Genomic DNA, 13,635 nt, shown 5'->3' with positions numbered 1-13,635 from the left:
GCATGTAGCTTCCATAAACAAAATGAGTCGCTGTGCTTTTCTGAATATCGCTGCCCCCTCCGGCATATCGCGGCGCCGTTTTGTGGCCCGTTCTGCATAGCGCGGTGGCCCATTTCACCTTATCGCAGCCCATTCGGCCCCATTTCGAGGCCGGCCCTTCGGGAAAAGTCCTGGTTTTCCCAATAGCCAGTCCGCCCCTGATGAGGTTGCCTTGTCAAATACAACAAATTCAATACTTCAACCCTGGTAAATCATAATGATACATTTATCTATATATGAACCTTTTTTATTAAGTAGCAAGCATCTGGAGATCATTTTTTTCATGTCAAGTTGTGAGATGTGTTAGTTTAACGACAATAACTGTCACAGGAGAATTTACATGCTTTTAATTTGGAGGAAAATAAGAATACAAAAAAATCTTCAGTAGAAAAGAGCTGAAAATTACTGCAAGGACAAAAGTTCTCCTTGTGTAGGTTGATTATTATATGATGAATGATGTGGGCATTGGAAAGGGTGCTGGAGGACAGTCTGAGCTGTCTAATGATAGAATTATTATGATTATAAATATTACAGAGAGCGTTATGCAGTGCATCCGTTTGGATTATCTAGCGCAATTTATAACAAGCCTAATTTACATAGAAAGCGTGTTTGTGTGGAATTACATTGATTTCATTTATATACTCAAGACGCAGCGCTATTTCAGTGCTGACTACATCTGCTCAAACTAGATAACAGGTGGTTCGTGAATAAGACGCTGGTTTTTGTGCTGAAATACCCCATGCAAAAGTGGCACAACTGTTTCATTTTGAATGTCTCATGATTTGTTGATGCTTTAAATCATTCATAAAAATACACACAGAGGTAAAGTCAATCCAAGAGCTTGAGAGACTTGTTTTTCACTGTGCTAATTGAAAGCATTATCACTAATGAGTATTTTATTACATTTCCAGTTCACACAGGAAGTGATTTTCTCTGGAGAGACTCATAAACTGGTTAGTCATAATAACGACATACTAAGCCATAATTTCGAGATATGAGAAAACATTGAATTGTGAATTTGTAAAAGATTGCAAGCATGGTTCTCCACACAATGTTCCTTAAGGCCAAGACCAAGTTTTATTACTCAAACCAGCCCGTCTGGCACCAACAATCGTGCCAGTTCTGTGGACGGAAACGTCTTGTTGATGAGAGAGGTCAACAGAGAATGGTCAGACTGGTTTGAACTGACAAAGTCTACAGTAACTCAGATAACCACTCTGTACAATTGTGCTGAGAAGAATATCATCTCTGAATGCTGTTCTGAGATGCGGGTTGGCACTGTTTTGGTGGCATGAGGGGGACCTACACAATATTAGGCAGGTGGTTTTAATGTTGTGGCTGATTGTGTATACTGTGTATGATAATGTAGCACTACATATTGTTTCCTCTGATGAATAACTTCTGCTTATTTTATTCTTATTTGTCACTTTGAATGAAAGCATCTGCTGAATGAATACATGTAAATGTATATTAGGATAACACATAAATATGTGATTATATTAAGAGATTATGAGCTATTAAATGCATATGAAATATGAGTTTAATCTAGCCAATGAAATGCATGAATGCTGTCTAATTAAAGTTCAGATGGAAAACTGGTTTGAGAGCAATCTGATCCTAAATCAGTCCAAAGTTTAATGTTGAATCACCACAGAATCATATAATACACAAAACAGCATTTCAACAATTAAATGATATCTATTCACTCTTGTTTGAATATTATTATTTATACTATATTAATAAAGTATTATTAGCTTATTGTTAATATTATTATGAATAATAATAGCTAATATTTGAGTATGAAACAGCCAATCTCAGAGAGTTTGTATCATCAGTGATATATTTATTGTGTAGTATTAAGATGCAGAATAATTTACATCACTGCAGGAAACACACAGTTACTGAATAACAAGCATTCCCCCTCTACACAATCCACAACAGCACATTTAATGTCATATTATAAGAGTATAAAGTGTGTCAGTATGCTGATTAAAAATTAACTCACCGAAGATCGCGACGAGTGAAACTTTGACGAGCGTGAGAAGATTCAGATCCATCATGAACACAATCAGCTGGAATCTCTGAACACATTCATCATTCATATCCAATCAAACACATTGATCCACTAAATCCGTCTGATTCTACATCTTCATCATCATCATCACTCCATCACCTCCAGCAGGAGAAGAGAGAATGCTGATGTTCAGCTCAGTGACTTCTGTTCTTCTGACCGCGGGAAATCTCTCTCTCTCTCTCTCTCTCTCTCTGTCTCTCTCTCTCTCTCTCTCTCTCTCTCTCTCTGTGTGTGTGTGTGTGTGTGTGTGTCTCTCTCTCTCTCTCTCTCTCTCTCTCTCTCTGTCTCTCTCTCTCTCTCTCTCTCTGTGTGTGTGTGTGTGTGTGTGTGTGTGTGTGTGTGTCTCTCTCTCTCTCTCTCTCTCTCTCTCTCTGTGTGTGTGTGTATCTCTCTCTCTGTGTGTCCCTCTCTCTCTCTCTGTGTATCTCTCTCTCTCTCTCTCTCTCAGTTCAGTTCAGCTTTATTGGCATGATAATTGGAGTATAGTATGCCAAAGCATTTTAAGGTTATGTAAATACAAACTGTTTTAAATCATTTAAAATACAATAATAAATACAACAATTAGTAGTAATAATAAAAAAGACAACTTTTAAATACTAAGAATGATTAAATAGAATAAAAAGACACACACACACACACACACACACACACATATATATATATATATATATATATATATATATATGTGTATAGAGAGAGAGAGAGAGAGAGAGAGAGAGAGAGAGAGAGAGAGAGAGAGAGAGAGAGAGAGAATAGGAGATAATATCCAATATGAAATGTATACAGTGAATTATTCATGTCTAACAGATGCCAGAATTGAACAGATGCCTTCTGTATTTCAATGTTTAGGGGATATAAGCCTAATTCAGTCCTGCAGCTGGTTTTGGATGTCCCTCTATGTTCCCCCAAAATATTCTTTGCAAATTCCAACTGATTTTTTCCTACTACAGTTTTATCCCAATTTTGAACATTTAAGATCAGTCCCCAAATTTCACATCCATATAATAGAATTGCTTTAATGATCGAGTTGTATAATTTAATCCATGTGTTAATTGGTCATTTCATTTGGTCGAATCGTGAATTAATTGCATGTCCTCCGAGCCTTTTCACTCAGTGCTTTTCCAGCCAGACTGAAACCCCCAAATGCACCGATCTCAATGCCCAGATAACTGTAACTGGTGCTGTAGGACCTCTCCTCTATAGCTGAGATCTGGCCTTCTTCTGGAACACCATGACTCTGGTTTAGTCCAGGTTGACAGTAAGGTCCCACTCCTGACAGTCTCTGCTGTGGGAGACATCAGCACTAAATCATCTGCATACAGCTGACATTTGACCTCAGTGTCATGTAGAGCGAGGCCAGAGATACTGCTGCAAAATCATTTATATAGATGTTAAATAGAGTCAGACTGCATCCCTGTCTCACTCCACATCCCCACTGGAAGAATACTGTTCTGTGATTTCTCATTTTGATGCACATTTACTGTTTGCATACAGGGATTGAGTCGAATGCTTTTTTAAAATTTATAAATCATGCAAATATTTTTCTTTGTTTGTCTTTGATGTTTTTGTTAATTAGAGTATGAAGAGAATAAATGTGGTCGGATGTGCGCTGTTTTGGTAATTTATTTAGGATGTTGTGTTTTGAAATGAGTGTGACTAAATGAGTATTTATTATACTGCAGAATAACTTCCCTAGGGCACTGCCCACACAAATGCCATGGTCATTATTGGGATCAAATTGATCTCCTTTTTTAAATATAGGGGTGATAAGTCCTCATGGAAGATACCAGACCAATAAAACCAGATTGAATATTGTGACTAAAGCTTTGATTATTTTGGGCTGTTGAGTTTCAGCATTTCGTTGTCCACATGCTTTCTTTAATTTAACATCTTTAATTTGCTCTATTATTTCTGACATTGTTATAAAGGTATCCAATGGATTTTGATAATTTGTTTCTCTCTGCTTTTCTCCCAATTTGGAATGCCCAATTCCCAATGCGCTCTAAGTCCTCATGGTGGCGTAGTGACTCCCATCAATCCGGGTGGTGGAGGACGAATCTCAGTTGCATCCACGTCAGAGACCGTCAATCCACACATCTTATCACGTGACTTGTTGAGCGTGTTGCCACGGTGACATAGCGCGTGTGGAGGCTTCATGCTATTCTCCACGGCATCCACACACAACTCACCACGCGCCCCACCAAGAGCGAGAACCACATTATAGTGACCACGAGGAGGTTACCCCATGTGACTCTACCCTCCCTAGCAACCGGGCCAATTTGGTTGCTTAGGAGACCTGACTGGAGTCACGATTTTGATCATTTTTAATTGATTTCTTTGAGGCTGTTTGAGATCTGTGGGTTCATTTATCCCAAATGTGTTTTGGTGTACTGATTCATTAATTTAATCAATTTTGGATTTAAAATATGTTTGTCTTTTGTTGCATATAAGTTTTTTGTAATTCTTCAGACAGTTTGAGTAAGAAACTCTTATTGGCTTATTGTCTGGTTCATTATCAAACCACACATCTTTTTTTATTTTGGGTTGATTTGTTTTATATTTGTTTGTTTTTTTGTTTTGTTTTGTTTTATTTTGTTTTTTATGTTAGATAAAGAAGTCAATGTTTCAAATATATGATTAAGGTTGTTTGTTGTTAAATTTATTCCATTAATATCTGGGGTGAAATCAGTGGACATAACATCATCCAGCAGTTTTTATATAATAGAATTGTTCATGTTTTTTTTTTAAATTGTTCAAGGTTGGATTGGTTTGAGTTTGGGTTTCTAAGGAAACAGTTTTTCAGATTCAAGGGGAGGATTGTTGGTCTTTTCACATGGTTGTTCAAATAAAGCACTGTTTGATCAGAAATGGGGAAGCACTAATAAAGTTTGGATCAATAGCTGTTATTGAATAATCAACCACACTGGCTCCTGATCTGGATCAATACGTGAATCTACCAAGAAAATCTCCCTTGATTCTGCCATTAATGTGTATGAGTTATGTAGGTTAATTCATCAGTTTCGAGCAGATGATGTTCAGTAGATGTCTGGTTGAGTTCAGGAGCTGCAGGGTTTGTGGTTGTTGAACTGCCGCTGCATAGCTCTTGTGTTGTGATGAAGGTCCTGTGGCCGGTCTGTACTGTGGTGGAGGGTTCTCGATGGCTGAGAGCTTCTGTTGTCAGATGAATTTCTGCTGTTGCTTCATGTGTTCCCAAGGGCTGTGCTTTTTAGCGCTCCGGCAAAGACATTTACTGCTTGTTTGTTTAGGTGGATGTGGTCATACATATGATGAGACCATATATCTTCATGAACATTTGGAAGAAGTGCACAGTTTCCACATTATTTCCATGAATGATGTGGAATGGTACATCAGTGCGTGGTAGTAACATGGACAGGGTTATTTTTGCGTCTGGGATCCAATGTGTGGCTCTGATGGCACCTCTCTGAGCACAGGAGCCACATGCCCTTTTGTGGCCCTTAAATCATTTGTCCCTGTGTGGATTAAAATGTGCTTGTAAGTTTAATTTAGATCTCTCTCTCTCTCTCTCTCTCTCTCTCTCTCTCTCTCTCTCTCTCTCTCTATTATTATTATTATTATTATTATTATTATTATTCTGAGAGTAGATATGGGTTATGATTTCCCATTGGTATTTACATCGTATGAGTATGGTGGTAATATTTTTTTTAATTTGTGGTGGGGTTATTTTTATAAGCAAAAATAATACTTTGATATGTAGTATGTAGTTAGCTCAATAAAGGTAAAGATGAAGCCAGAGTTTATACAGGCTTTATTAAGAGCGCCACCGTGTGTTGACATTAAATACTGCGAACAGCGGAACCGGAAACACGACGCGTTTGTTTCCGGACGGAAGAGTTTTCCTGCGGACACTGGCGGGAAATATCATAATTACAGCCGTAAAATGAAATTTAGAGCCAAAATTGTCGATTTGGGGTGCTTGAATCACTTCACACGTTGGTTTAAACAGCAAATTACTTTTAATATGATTTAATTATAAATGTATCATACTTTTAAAAAAACTTCAGATGATTATTCTGTTTGTTTATCTCATTCTATAGTGTGTTTGTGTTTTATGAAACTTTATTTATTTAAAATCTAAAGTATTCTCATGTTGTGAAAGAGAAGTTTAAATGAATAATTTCTGCTGTTCTTCAGGTGTGGTGAACACAGTGTCTAAACTGAGTAAGATGTGTGTACTGAGACTCACCTGTGATCACCTGGACTTTGTGCTGTCTGGTAAAGTCAGTATGTGGTGTGAGATATTACAGGTACTGATGTTGGGAATCGAACCCATGACCTTGGTGTTGCCAGCACCATACTTCAGTGCTACAGAGGTGATCTGTCTGTTTTTCAGGTGAATTTCTTCGATGGCTATCAGCTGGAGGGACTATCTGCTGATGCCAATGAGATCTTTCTGGAAGTGGCACCAGAGAATCTTTCCAGAGCATTAAAAACGGCACAGAATGCCAAATCTGTCAAAATCAAACTTACCAAGAAGAACTGCCCATGTCTGACACTGGCAGCTGAGCTGGTACAATAAAAACATGATTATCAACCGTGTGTTCGGTTTTCTGCTGCTAGTTTCATTTGATCATATGAGGTTTTATTGTTTCTTTTGTGATAAATATATTAAGTGTTTTTTACAGTGTGACAGCTCTCTCTCACACACATTTACACACACACACACACAAACACACACACTCGCTCACACAAACAAACACACACTCACAAAGACACATTCACACAAACAAACACACACTCACAAACTCACACACATTCACAAACACACTCTCACTAACACACTCTCACACACACACTATAATGTGTCTCTGTGTGTTTGTCAGCCGTCTCTGTCCAGCATCAGTCGTGTGGTCACTCATGATATTCCAGTGGATGTGATCCCCAGACGACTGTGGCATGAGTTCAGCGAGCCACAGATGCCAGACTTTGATGTAAGTCGTGTCACATCTCTCATATAGCCAGTGTTTTACTCTCCTGATGTGGAAAATGTACTTGATTTTTATTGAAGTAAATGCTGATGAATGTGTCTTGCTGGTTTGTTCAGGTGAGCATCTATCTGCCTCCTCTGAAGACCATGAAGAGTGTGGTGGATCGCATGAAGAATCTCTCCAACTATCTGGTATGTTTCTGCAGTTATACGATCATCATTACAGTCACTGTAATAAATACAGAGGATCAATGAGACACTGAATGTTTAATGAAGCCATGAAAATCTGATCTTTGTGTAATACCTTGAATTAGATCAAAATTAAATGAGGAACTTGTTCCATTTAAATATATAGATACATGTATTTTAATACGATTTTATGTCTGCATCACCGGATGACTGCACGTTCAGCAACTGATAATGGTAAGTATTTGGTTCTGTTAACGTTTGACGAATGTTCGGTCTTCCAGTGATGCAGACAGAAAACCGTACTAAAATACTCAGTTTCCTGCACTGCTGTTTGGCGTCACTGAATCTACAACACGACACGGTCATCACAACCAGTGTATGATTCCCAATCAATGATTCGTTTTTGTGGTTTATGGATCAGTTGGAGCGCTAACTAAAATAATCAGAACAGTTGACTCTGTTGTAATAAACCAAGAACTGTAACGGTGTTGTGTTCTTATGGTGCGTTCAAGTCATGTTGGAATGATCATATTTACGAGTTGAGCGCACATGAACGCCACATCAAAGTCATAATTACGAGTGGGAAACTCTGGATTTTCTTCGAGCCCCGACTTTACGAGTTGGGGGCGTTTCAATTTAGGAATCATGGCGAGAGCAAATTGTAATTTGTAATAATTTAGTTTTACTTGAGTATTTTGATTGTGCTTTTTAGTTTGTATGCACTTTTTTTTCTGTTAATGAAGAATAATGATAAAACTGCTGAAAAAAAGACTCATTTAGCTGGTTTTTACAGCGACAAGTATTTGCAACAAAATGACATTTTCTATCGTTATAGAAAATGTCATCCACAAGAATGATGAAATGGATATATAAAGCATTAATTACACACCTAATGTGTGGCTTTGCTCTTCATTTTGTTGCATTGGAACTAAAAGAGCTTTCTGCTTTTGCAAGTGTGTGAAAAAGTCAGAATGAAATTGTAAAACAGGTCTGTTCTTTCTGACTAAAATCACGAGCTCGCATCACATTGTATTTATGATATCCCAGGAACACTTGAACGCACCGTGAGCTGTAAGCCTCATGATACTCATAATGAGTTTTGTTATAGTATGAGTATAAAAAATGTAAGTCTTTAGGAGAGTAATTCACTTTAGTTTTAAACTTGTATTGTTTATTACAGTATTGAAAAAAATGTCCATTAAGAAATGTAACTGGCTGATATTAAAAATTCTGAGCCAGGTGTTCTGGTACGTGTTATTATCAGTGTTATGATATTATGAAGCACTTATAATAATAGTAACTCAGTGTTCTATGGTGTTCTGTAGTAGGGCTGCAACTAATGATTATTTTGATAATCGAATAATCTTAACGATTATTAGACTATTCTGCGATTATTGCAACGATTAATCGTTAGCTTTTAACAGATTATTCAGCTTCTGCCCCGACTTAAAAGGTTGTATTAAACGTGCTTACTAACAATAAAGAGGACAAAATCATCTTTTAAAAATACCTCTAAATGACATTCACTGAATTAAAGAGCTTTTTATTAAGTTTAATTCAGTAAAGAAATTCACTGCAAAAAATCCTATTGTTATCAAGTGTTTTTGTCTTGTTTTCCATTTAAAATGATCTAGAAATCCTTAAAACAAGATAAATTTACTTGAGAAGCAACATATAAGATATTTAGACTTGCTTTCAGAGAATGCATCTTAAATATAAGTGTATTTTGTATAAGTGTATTTTTTCACTTGGTTATACTTCTGCGAGTGCAGTAAAGACTAAATATAATTCTATTCAAGATCTATTCTCTAAAAGCAAGTCTAAATATCTTACATGCTGCTTCTCAGGTGAATGCATCTTTTTAAAGGATTTTTAGATATTTTTAAATATTTGTATTTTTAATATTATATTCAACATTCTCAGATAATATTTCTTTATTCTGCAGTATATCTGTTAAAGTAAATGTATGTCATTTTAAAGGAGTTTTAGATATTTATATAGGAAAACAAGCCAAAAATGTGTTTTGTTGCCGTGTATAATGGGGCGAAGACTACCCTCTGTCACCTTTCTGTTCACTTCAATCCATCTTTACCTCAAACAAACTCTCTCTTATTAATAAAGCTGCGTATTGACAATTTACTTCACGATAAGATACACACAGTGACTCATATATTATGATTCAATAAGTCTCGAGTCATCACGTTATAATCTAGCTGCATTAAGCGTGTGCGCTCGATGTAATATTTAATGCGTTGCATCTTTAATGCAGTTATATTTAATGCCTTACATCTTTAATGCAGTTATATTTAATGCGTTACATCTTTAATGCAGTTATATTTAATGCGGTTATATTTAATGCGTTACATCTTTAGTGCGGTTATATTTAATGCAGTTATATTTAATGCGTTACATTTTTAATGCAGTTATATTTAATGCAGTTATATTTAATGCGTTACATCTTTAAAGCAGTTATATTTAATGCAGTTATATTTAATGCGTTACATCTTTAATGCAGTTATATTTAATGCGTTACATCTTTAATGCGGTAAAAGATGTAGCGCATTAAAGATGTAACGCATTAAATATAACTGCATTAAAGATGTAACGCATTAAAGATGTAACGCATTAAATATAACTGCATTAAAGATGTAACGCATTAAATATAACTGCATTAAATATAACTGCATTAAAGATGTAACGCATTAAATATAACTGCATTAAAGATGTAACGCATTAAATATAACTGCATTAAAGATGTAACGCATGAAATATAACTGCATTAAAGATGTAACGCATTAAAGATGTAACGCATTAAATATAACCGCATTAAAGATGTAACGCATGAAATATAACTGCATTAAAGATGTAACGCATGAAATATAACTGCATTATATCAGATATAATGCATTAAATATAACCGCATTAAAGATGTAGCGCATTAAAGATGTAACGCATTAAATATAACCGCATTAAATATAACCGCATTAAAGATGTAACGCATGAAATATAACTGCATTAAAGATGTAACGCATGAAATATAACTGCATTATATCAGATATAATGCATTAAATATAACCGCATTAAAGATGTAGCGCATTAAATATAACCGCATTAAAGATGTAACGCATTAAAGATGTAACGCATGAAATATAACCGCATTAAAGATGTAACGCATTAAATATAACTGCATTAAAGATGTAGCGCATTAAAGATGTAATGCATTAAAGATGTAACGCATGAAATATAACTGCATTAAAGATGTAACGCATTAAATATAACTGCATTAAAGATGTAACGCATGAAATATAACTGCATTAAAGATGTAACGCATGAAATATAACTGCATTAAAGATGTAACGCATTAAAGATGTAACGCATTAAATATAACCACATTAAAGATGTAATGCATGAAATATAACTGCATTAAACGTAACGCATGAAATATAACTGCATTAAACGTAACGCATTAAAGATGTAACGCATGAAATATAACCGCATTAAAGATGTAACGCATTAAATATAACCGCATTAAAGATGTAACGCATTAAAGATGTAACGCATTAAATATAACCGCTTTAAAGATGTAACGCGTTAAATATAACTGCATTAAAGATGTAACGCATTAAATATAGCCGCATTAAAGATGTAGCACATTAAATATAACCGCATTAAAGATGTAACGCATTAAATATAACCGCATTAAAGATGTAACGCATGAAATATAACTGCATTAAAGATGTAACGCATTAAAGATGTAATGCATTAAATATAACCGCATTAAAGATGTAACGCATTAAATATAACCGCATTAAAGATGTAACGCATGAAATATAACTGCATTAAAGATTTAGCGCATTAAATATAACAGCATTAAAGATGTAACGCATTAAAGATGTAACGCATTAAATATAACTGCATTAAAGATGTAACGCATTAAAGATGTAACGCATTAAAGATGTAACGCATTAAAGATGTAACGCATTAAAGATGTAACGCATTAAAGATGTAACGCATTAAAGATGTAACGCATGAAATATAACTGCATTAAAGATGTAACTCATTAAAGATGTAATGCATTAAATATAACTGCATTAAAGATGTAACGCATTAAATATAACCGCATTAAAGATGTAACGGATTAAATATAACTGCATTAAAGATGTAACGCGTTAAATATAACTGCATTAAATATAACTGCATTAAATATAACTGCATTAAAGATGTTGCATTAAAGATGTAACGGATTAAATATAACTGCATTAAAGATGTAGCGCATTAAATATAACTGCATTAAAGATGTTGCATTAAAGATGTAACGGATTAAATATAACTGCATTAAAGATGTAACGCATTAAATATAACCGCATTAAAGATGTAACGCATTAAATATAACCGCATTAAAGATGTAACGGATTAAATATAACTGCATTAAAGATGTAACGCATTAAATATAACTGCATTAAAGATGTTGCATTAAAGATGTAACGGATTAAATATAACTGCATTAAAGATGCAACGCCAGGGTGTTTCCTTTAAAGAGCTCCAGCTCTGATTATTCCACAACGAGAGTGCTTCTGTATTTACTTATTTTGTATTTTTGCATTATAATTCCCTCATACTTTGTGATGTACATCAGCTGAAGCTGTTTGTAAAGTTTAGAGTGCATCTGTGATCTGTGTAATTCTTCCTCTCCTCAGTCAGGTGTGAACTGTAGTGCTGTTCTCACACGTCATCATTAGAGTTTAATGTGATCTCATGTTATGTTAAATGACATCAAACGAATATTCAACAACTAATATTTTTGTCGACAATTATTTATCGTTTCAGCCCTAGTATGTAGTATATGTTATTGGTATATCGGTGTTATTTAGTGTATGTTATTATCAGTGTATAACTATCAGTATATTTATTATACTGCATGTTCTCAGTGTTTGTGTGTTTCAGGTGTTAGAAGCCAATCTGAATGGTGAAATGAATCTAAAGATCGAGACCGATCTTGTGTCTGTCACAACACACTTTAAAGCGCTGGGCAATCCTCCCTGGGGTGAGACGACAACACAACCATTCTGTGCATGTCATTTTTCTGCTGACATTCATGTATTCAGGTGCTTGTATGTCATGAGACGTGTTCTCTGATGATATTTGCGGTGTGGTGTTCGTCTGTCAGGTGATGATGGCTCACAGAATGCCAGTCAGAGCAGAGACACTGAACTCATGGCTGAAGCTCGTGTGGACATCAGAAAACTACAGCAGTTCCTCACGGGTCAACAGGTCAACCCCAGCAGAGCCATGTGTAGTAAGAACATCACCAGATACAGTACATCACATATATCACAATACAACATCACACAGATACTCAATGTACTAGAAATAAATCATACTCCCTTTTCAGACTATACCAAACCCTCGAATATTTCAAGAAAAATGCATTTGTGTTTTCTTTGACCCAGATATCGTTCACAAAGGATTCTTCACCTAATTTTTCTGCATGAAGACGTGTCTCTTCAGTACTTTATTCCAGCTGTAGTGTGACGTCACTGGGAGTGTTCGTTTCAGTGGTGTGACGTCATAAAGACGATTGTTCTCCATCAATACTCAGCTGTTGTCAAAAAATATTTCAAGGGTCAGTTTTTGAACTCTTATGTGAATGTATATATTTATGAATAAAAGAGTTGTTTTATTGTAGTATTTGTTTTTAGAACATTCATTTTCCTCCCTTAAGCATTATTCATTGCAGTGTTAGTGTTATTGGTATAGCGCATAGTTTTCTCATAGCAGCTTTATAGACAATAGCTTTTTGAAAAACAATATACAACAAAAGTTGACATTGGCACAGAACAAAACTTAAAAAAGAAATCAAAAGGCTAGTCAAGTTCGGTGGTGGGAGAGGGGAGAGAAGAAACAAGGAATTCTGTAACTGACTGTAGCAATCAATTGTATTAAACCCACCACCTTCGGACCAGCCGTTTTAATGTGGAATCTCTCACTGTATTAATACATCGCGATCTACACATTAGTGTCGTCAACGGTAGCAAGATTGTAACAATAACATTTTCTTTTCTAATATGTTGTATCGTTCTTATTTTAATATATGTATGATTTCATTTCAACTCTACAAATCCCACTGAAGTTGATTTTTAATTTTTTTTGTCGTATCTGTGATTCAAAGCGGTGCATGATGGGAAATATGTGAATAAATTACCCATTGACACAAACCGAATGTGCTCTAGGGGGCGCGCGGAGGACCAAAATTGGAATCGTCCATTAAGTAGCATACAAATTTCAGCATGTTTTATTGGAGATATTTGAACAGTTAAAAAGTATAATCGTTCAGATTTATTGATTCCAATGATTTTTTTCCTTACAC

At 35.4% G+C, this 13,635-nt stretch overlaps 2 protein-coding genes across 3 annotated transcripts in view; one reads left to right on the top strand and one right to left on the bottom strand.

Moving 5' to 3' along the window:
* Window positions 1-2,268, bottom strand: part of LOC127434181 (receptor activity-modifying protein 3-like) — a 33,438-nt gene extending 31,170 nt beyond the window's left edge. The window contains exon 1 of one of the 2 annotated variants that reach the window (XM_051686732.1): window positions 2,045-2,268. In XM_051686732.1, the coding sequence (XP_051542692.1) occupies window positions 2,045-2,141 (97 nt within the window). In that variant the 5' untranslated portion in view covers window positions 2,142-2,268. The remainder of the gene's footprint in view (window positions 1-2,044) is intronic. The other variant, XM_051686733.1, reaches the window with a different exon arrangement.
* Window positions 2,269-5,992: 3,724 nt separating this feature from the next.
* LOC127434178 (checkpoint protein HUS1-like) lies at window positions 5,993-12,911 on the top strand. Its single transcript, XM_051686728.1, has 8 exons — window positions 5,993-6,084; window positions 6,287-6,399; window positions 6,486-6,662; window positions 6,976-7,083; window positions 7,197-7,271; window positions 12,213-12,312; window positions 12,436-12,564; window positions 12,719-12,911. The coding sequence occupies exons 1-8, from the start codon at window positions 6,033-6,035 to the stop codon at window positions 12,745-12,747; spliced, it is 783 nt and encodes a 260-aa protein (XP_051542688.1). The 5' UTR covers window positions 5,993-6,032; the 3' UTR covers window positions 12,748-12,911.
* The last annotated feature ends 724 nt before the right edge of the window (window positions 12,912-13,635 follow it).

The sequence above is a fragment of the Myxocyprinus asiaticus genome, chromosome 44 (genome assembly GCF_019703515.2).
Source record: "Myxocyprinus asiaticus isolate MX2 ecotype Aquarium Trade chromosome 44, UBuf_Myxa_2, whole genome shotgun sequence".
In the NCBI taxonomy this organism is placed as follows: Eukaryota; Metazoa; Chordata; class Actinopteri; order Cypriniformes; family Catostomidae; genus Myxocyprinus; species Myxocyprinus asiaticus.
The sequence above is the reverse complement of the archived record's forward strand: the minus strand, read 5'-3'. Positions and strand labels throughout refer to the sequence as shown.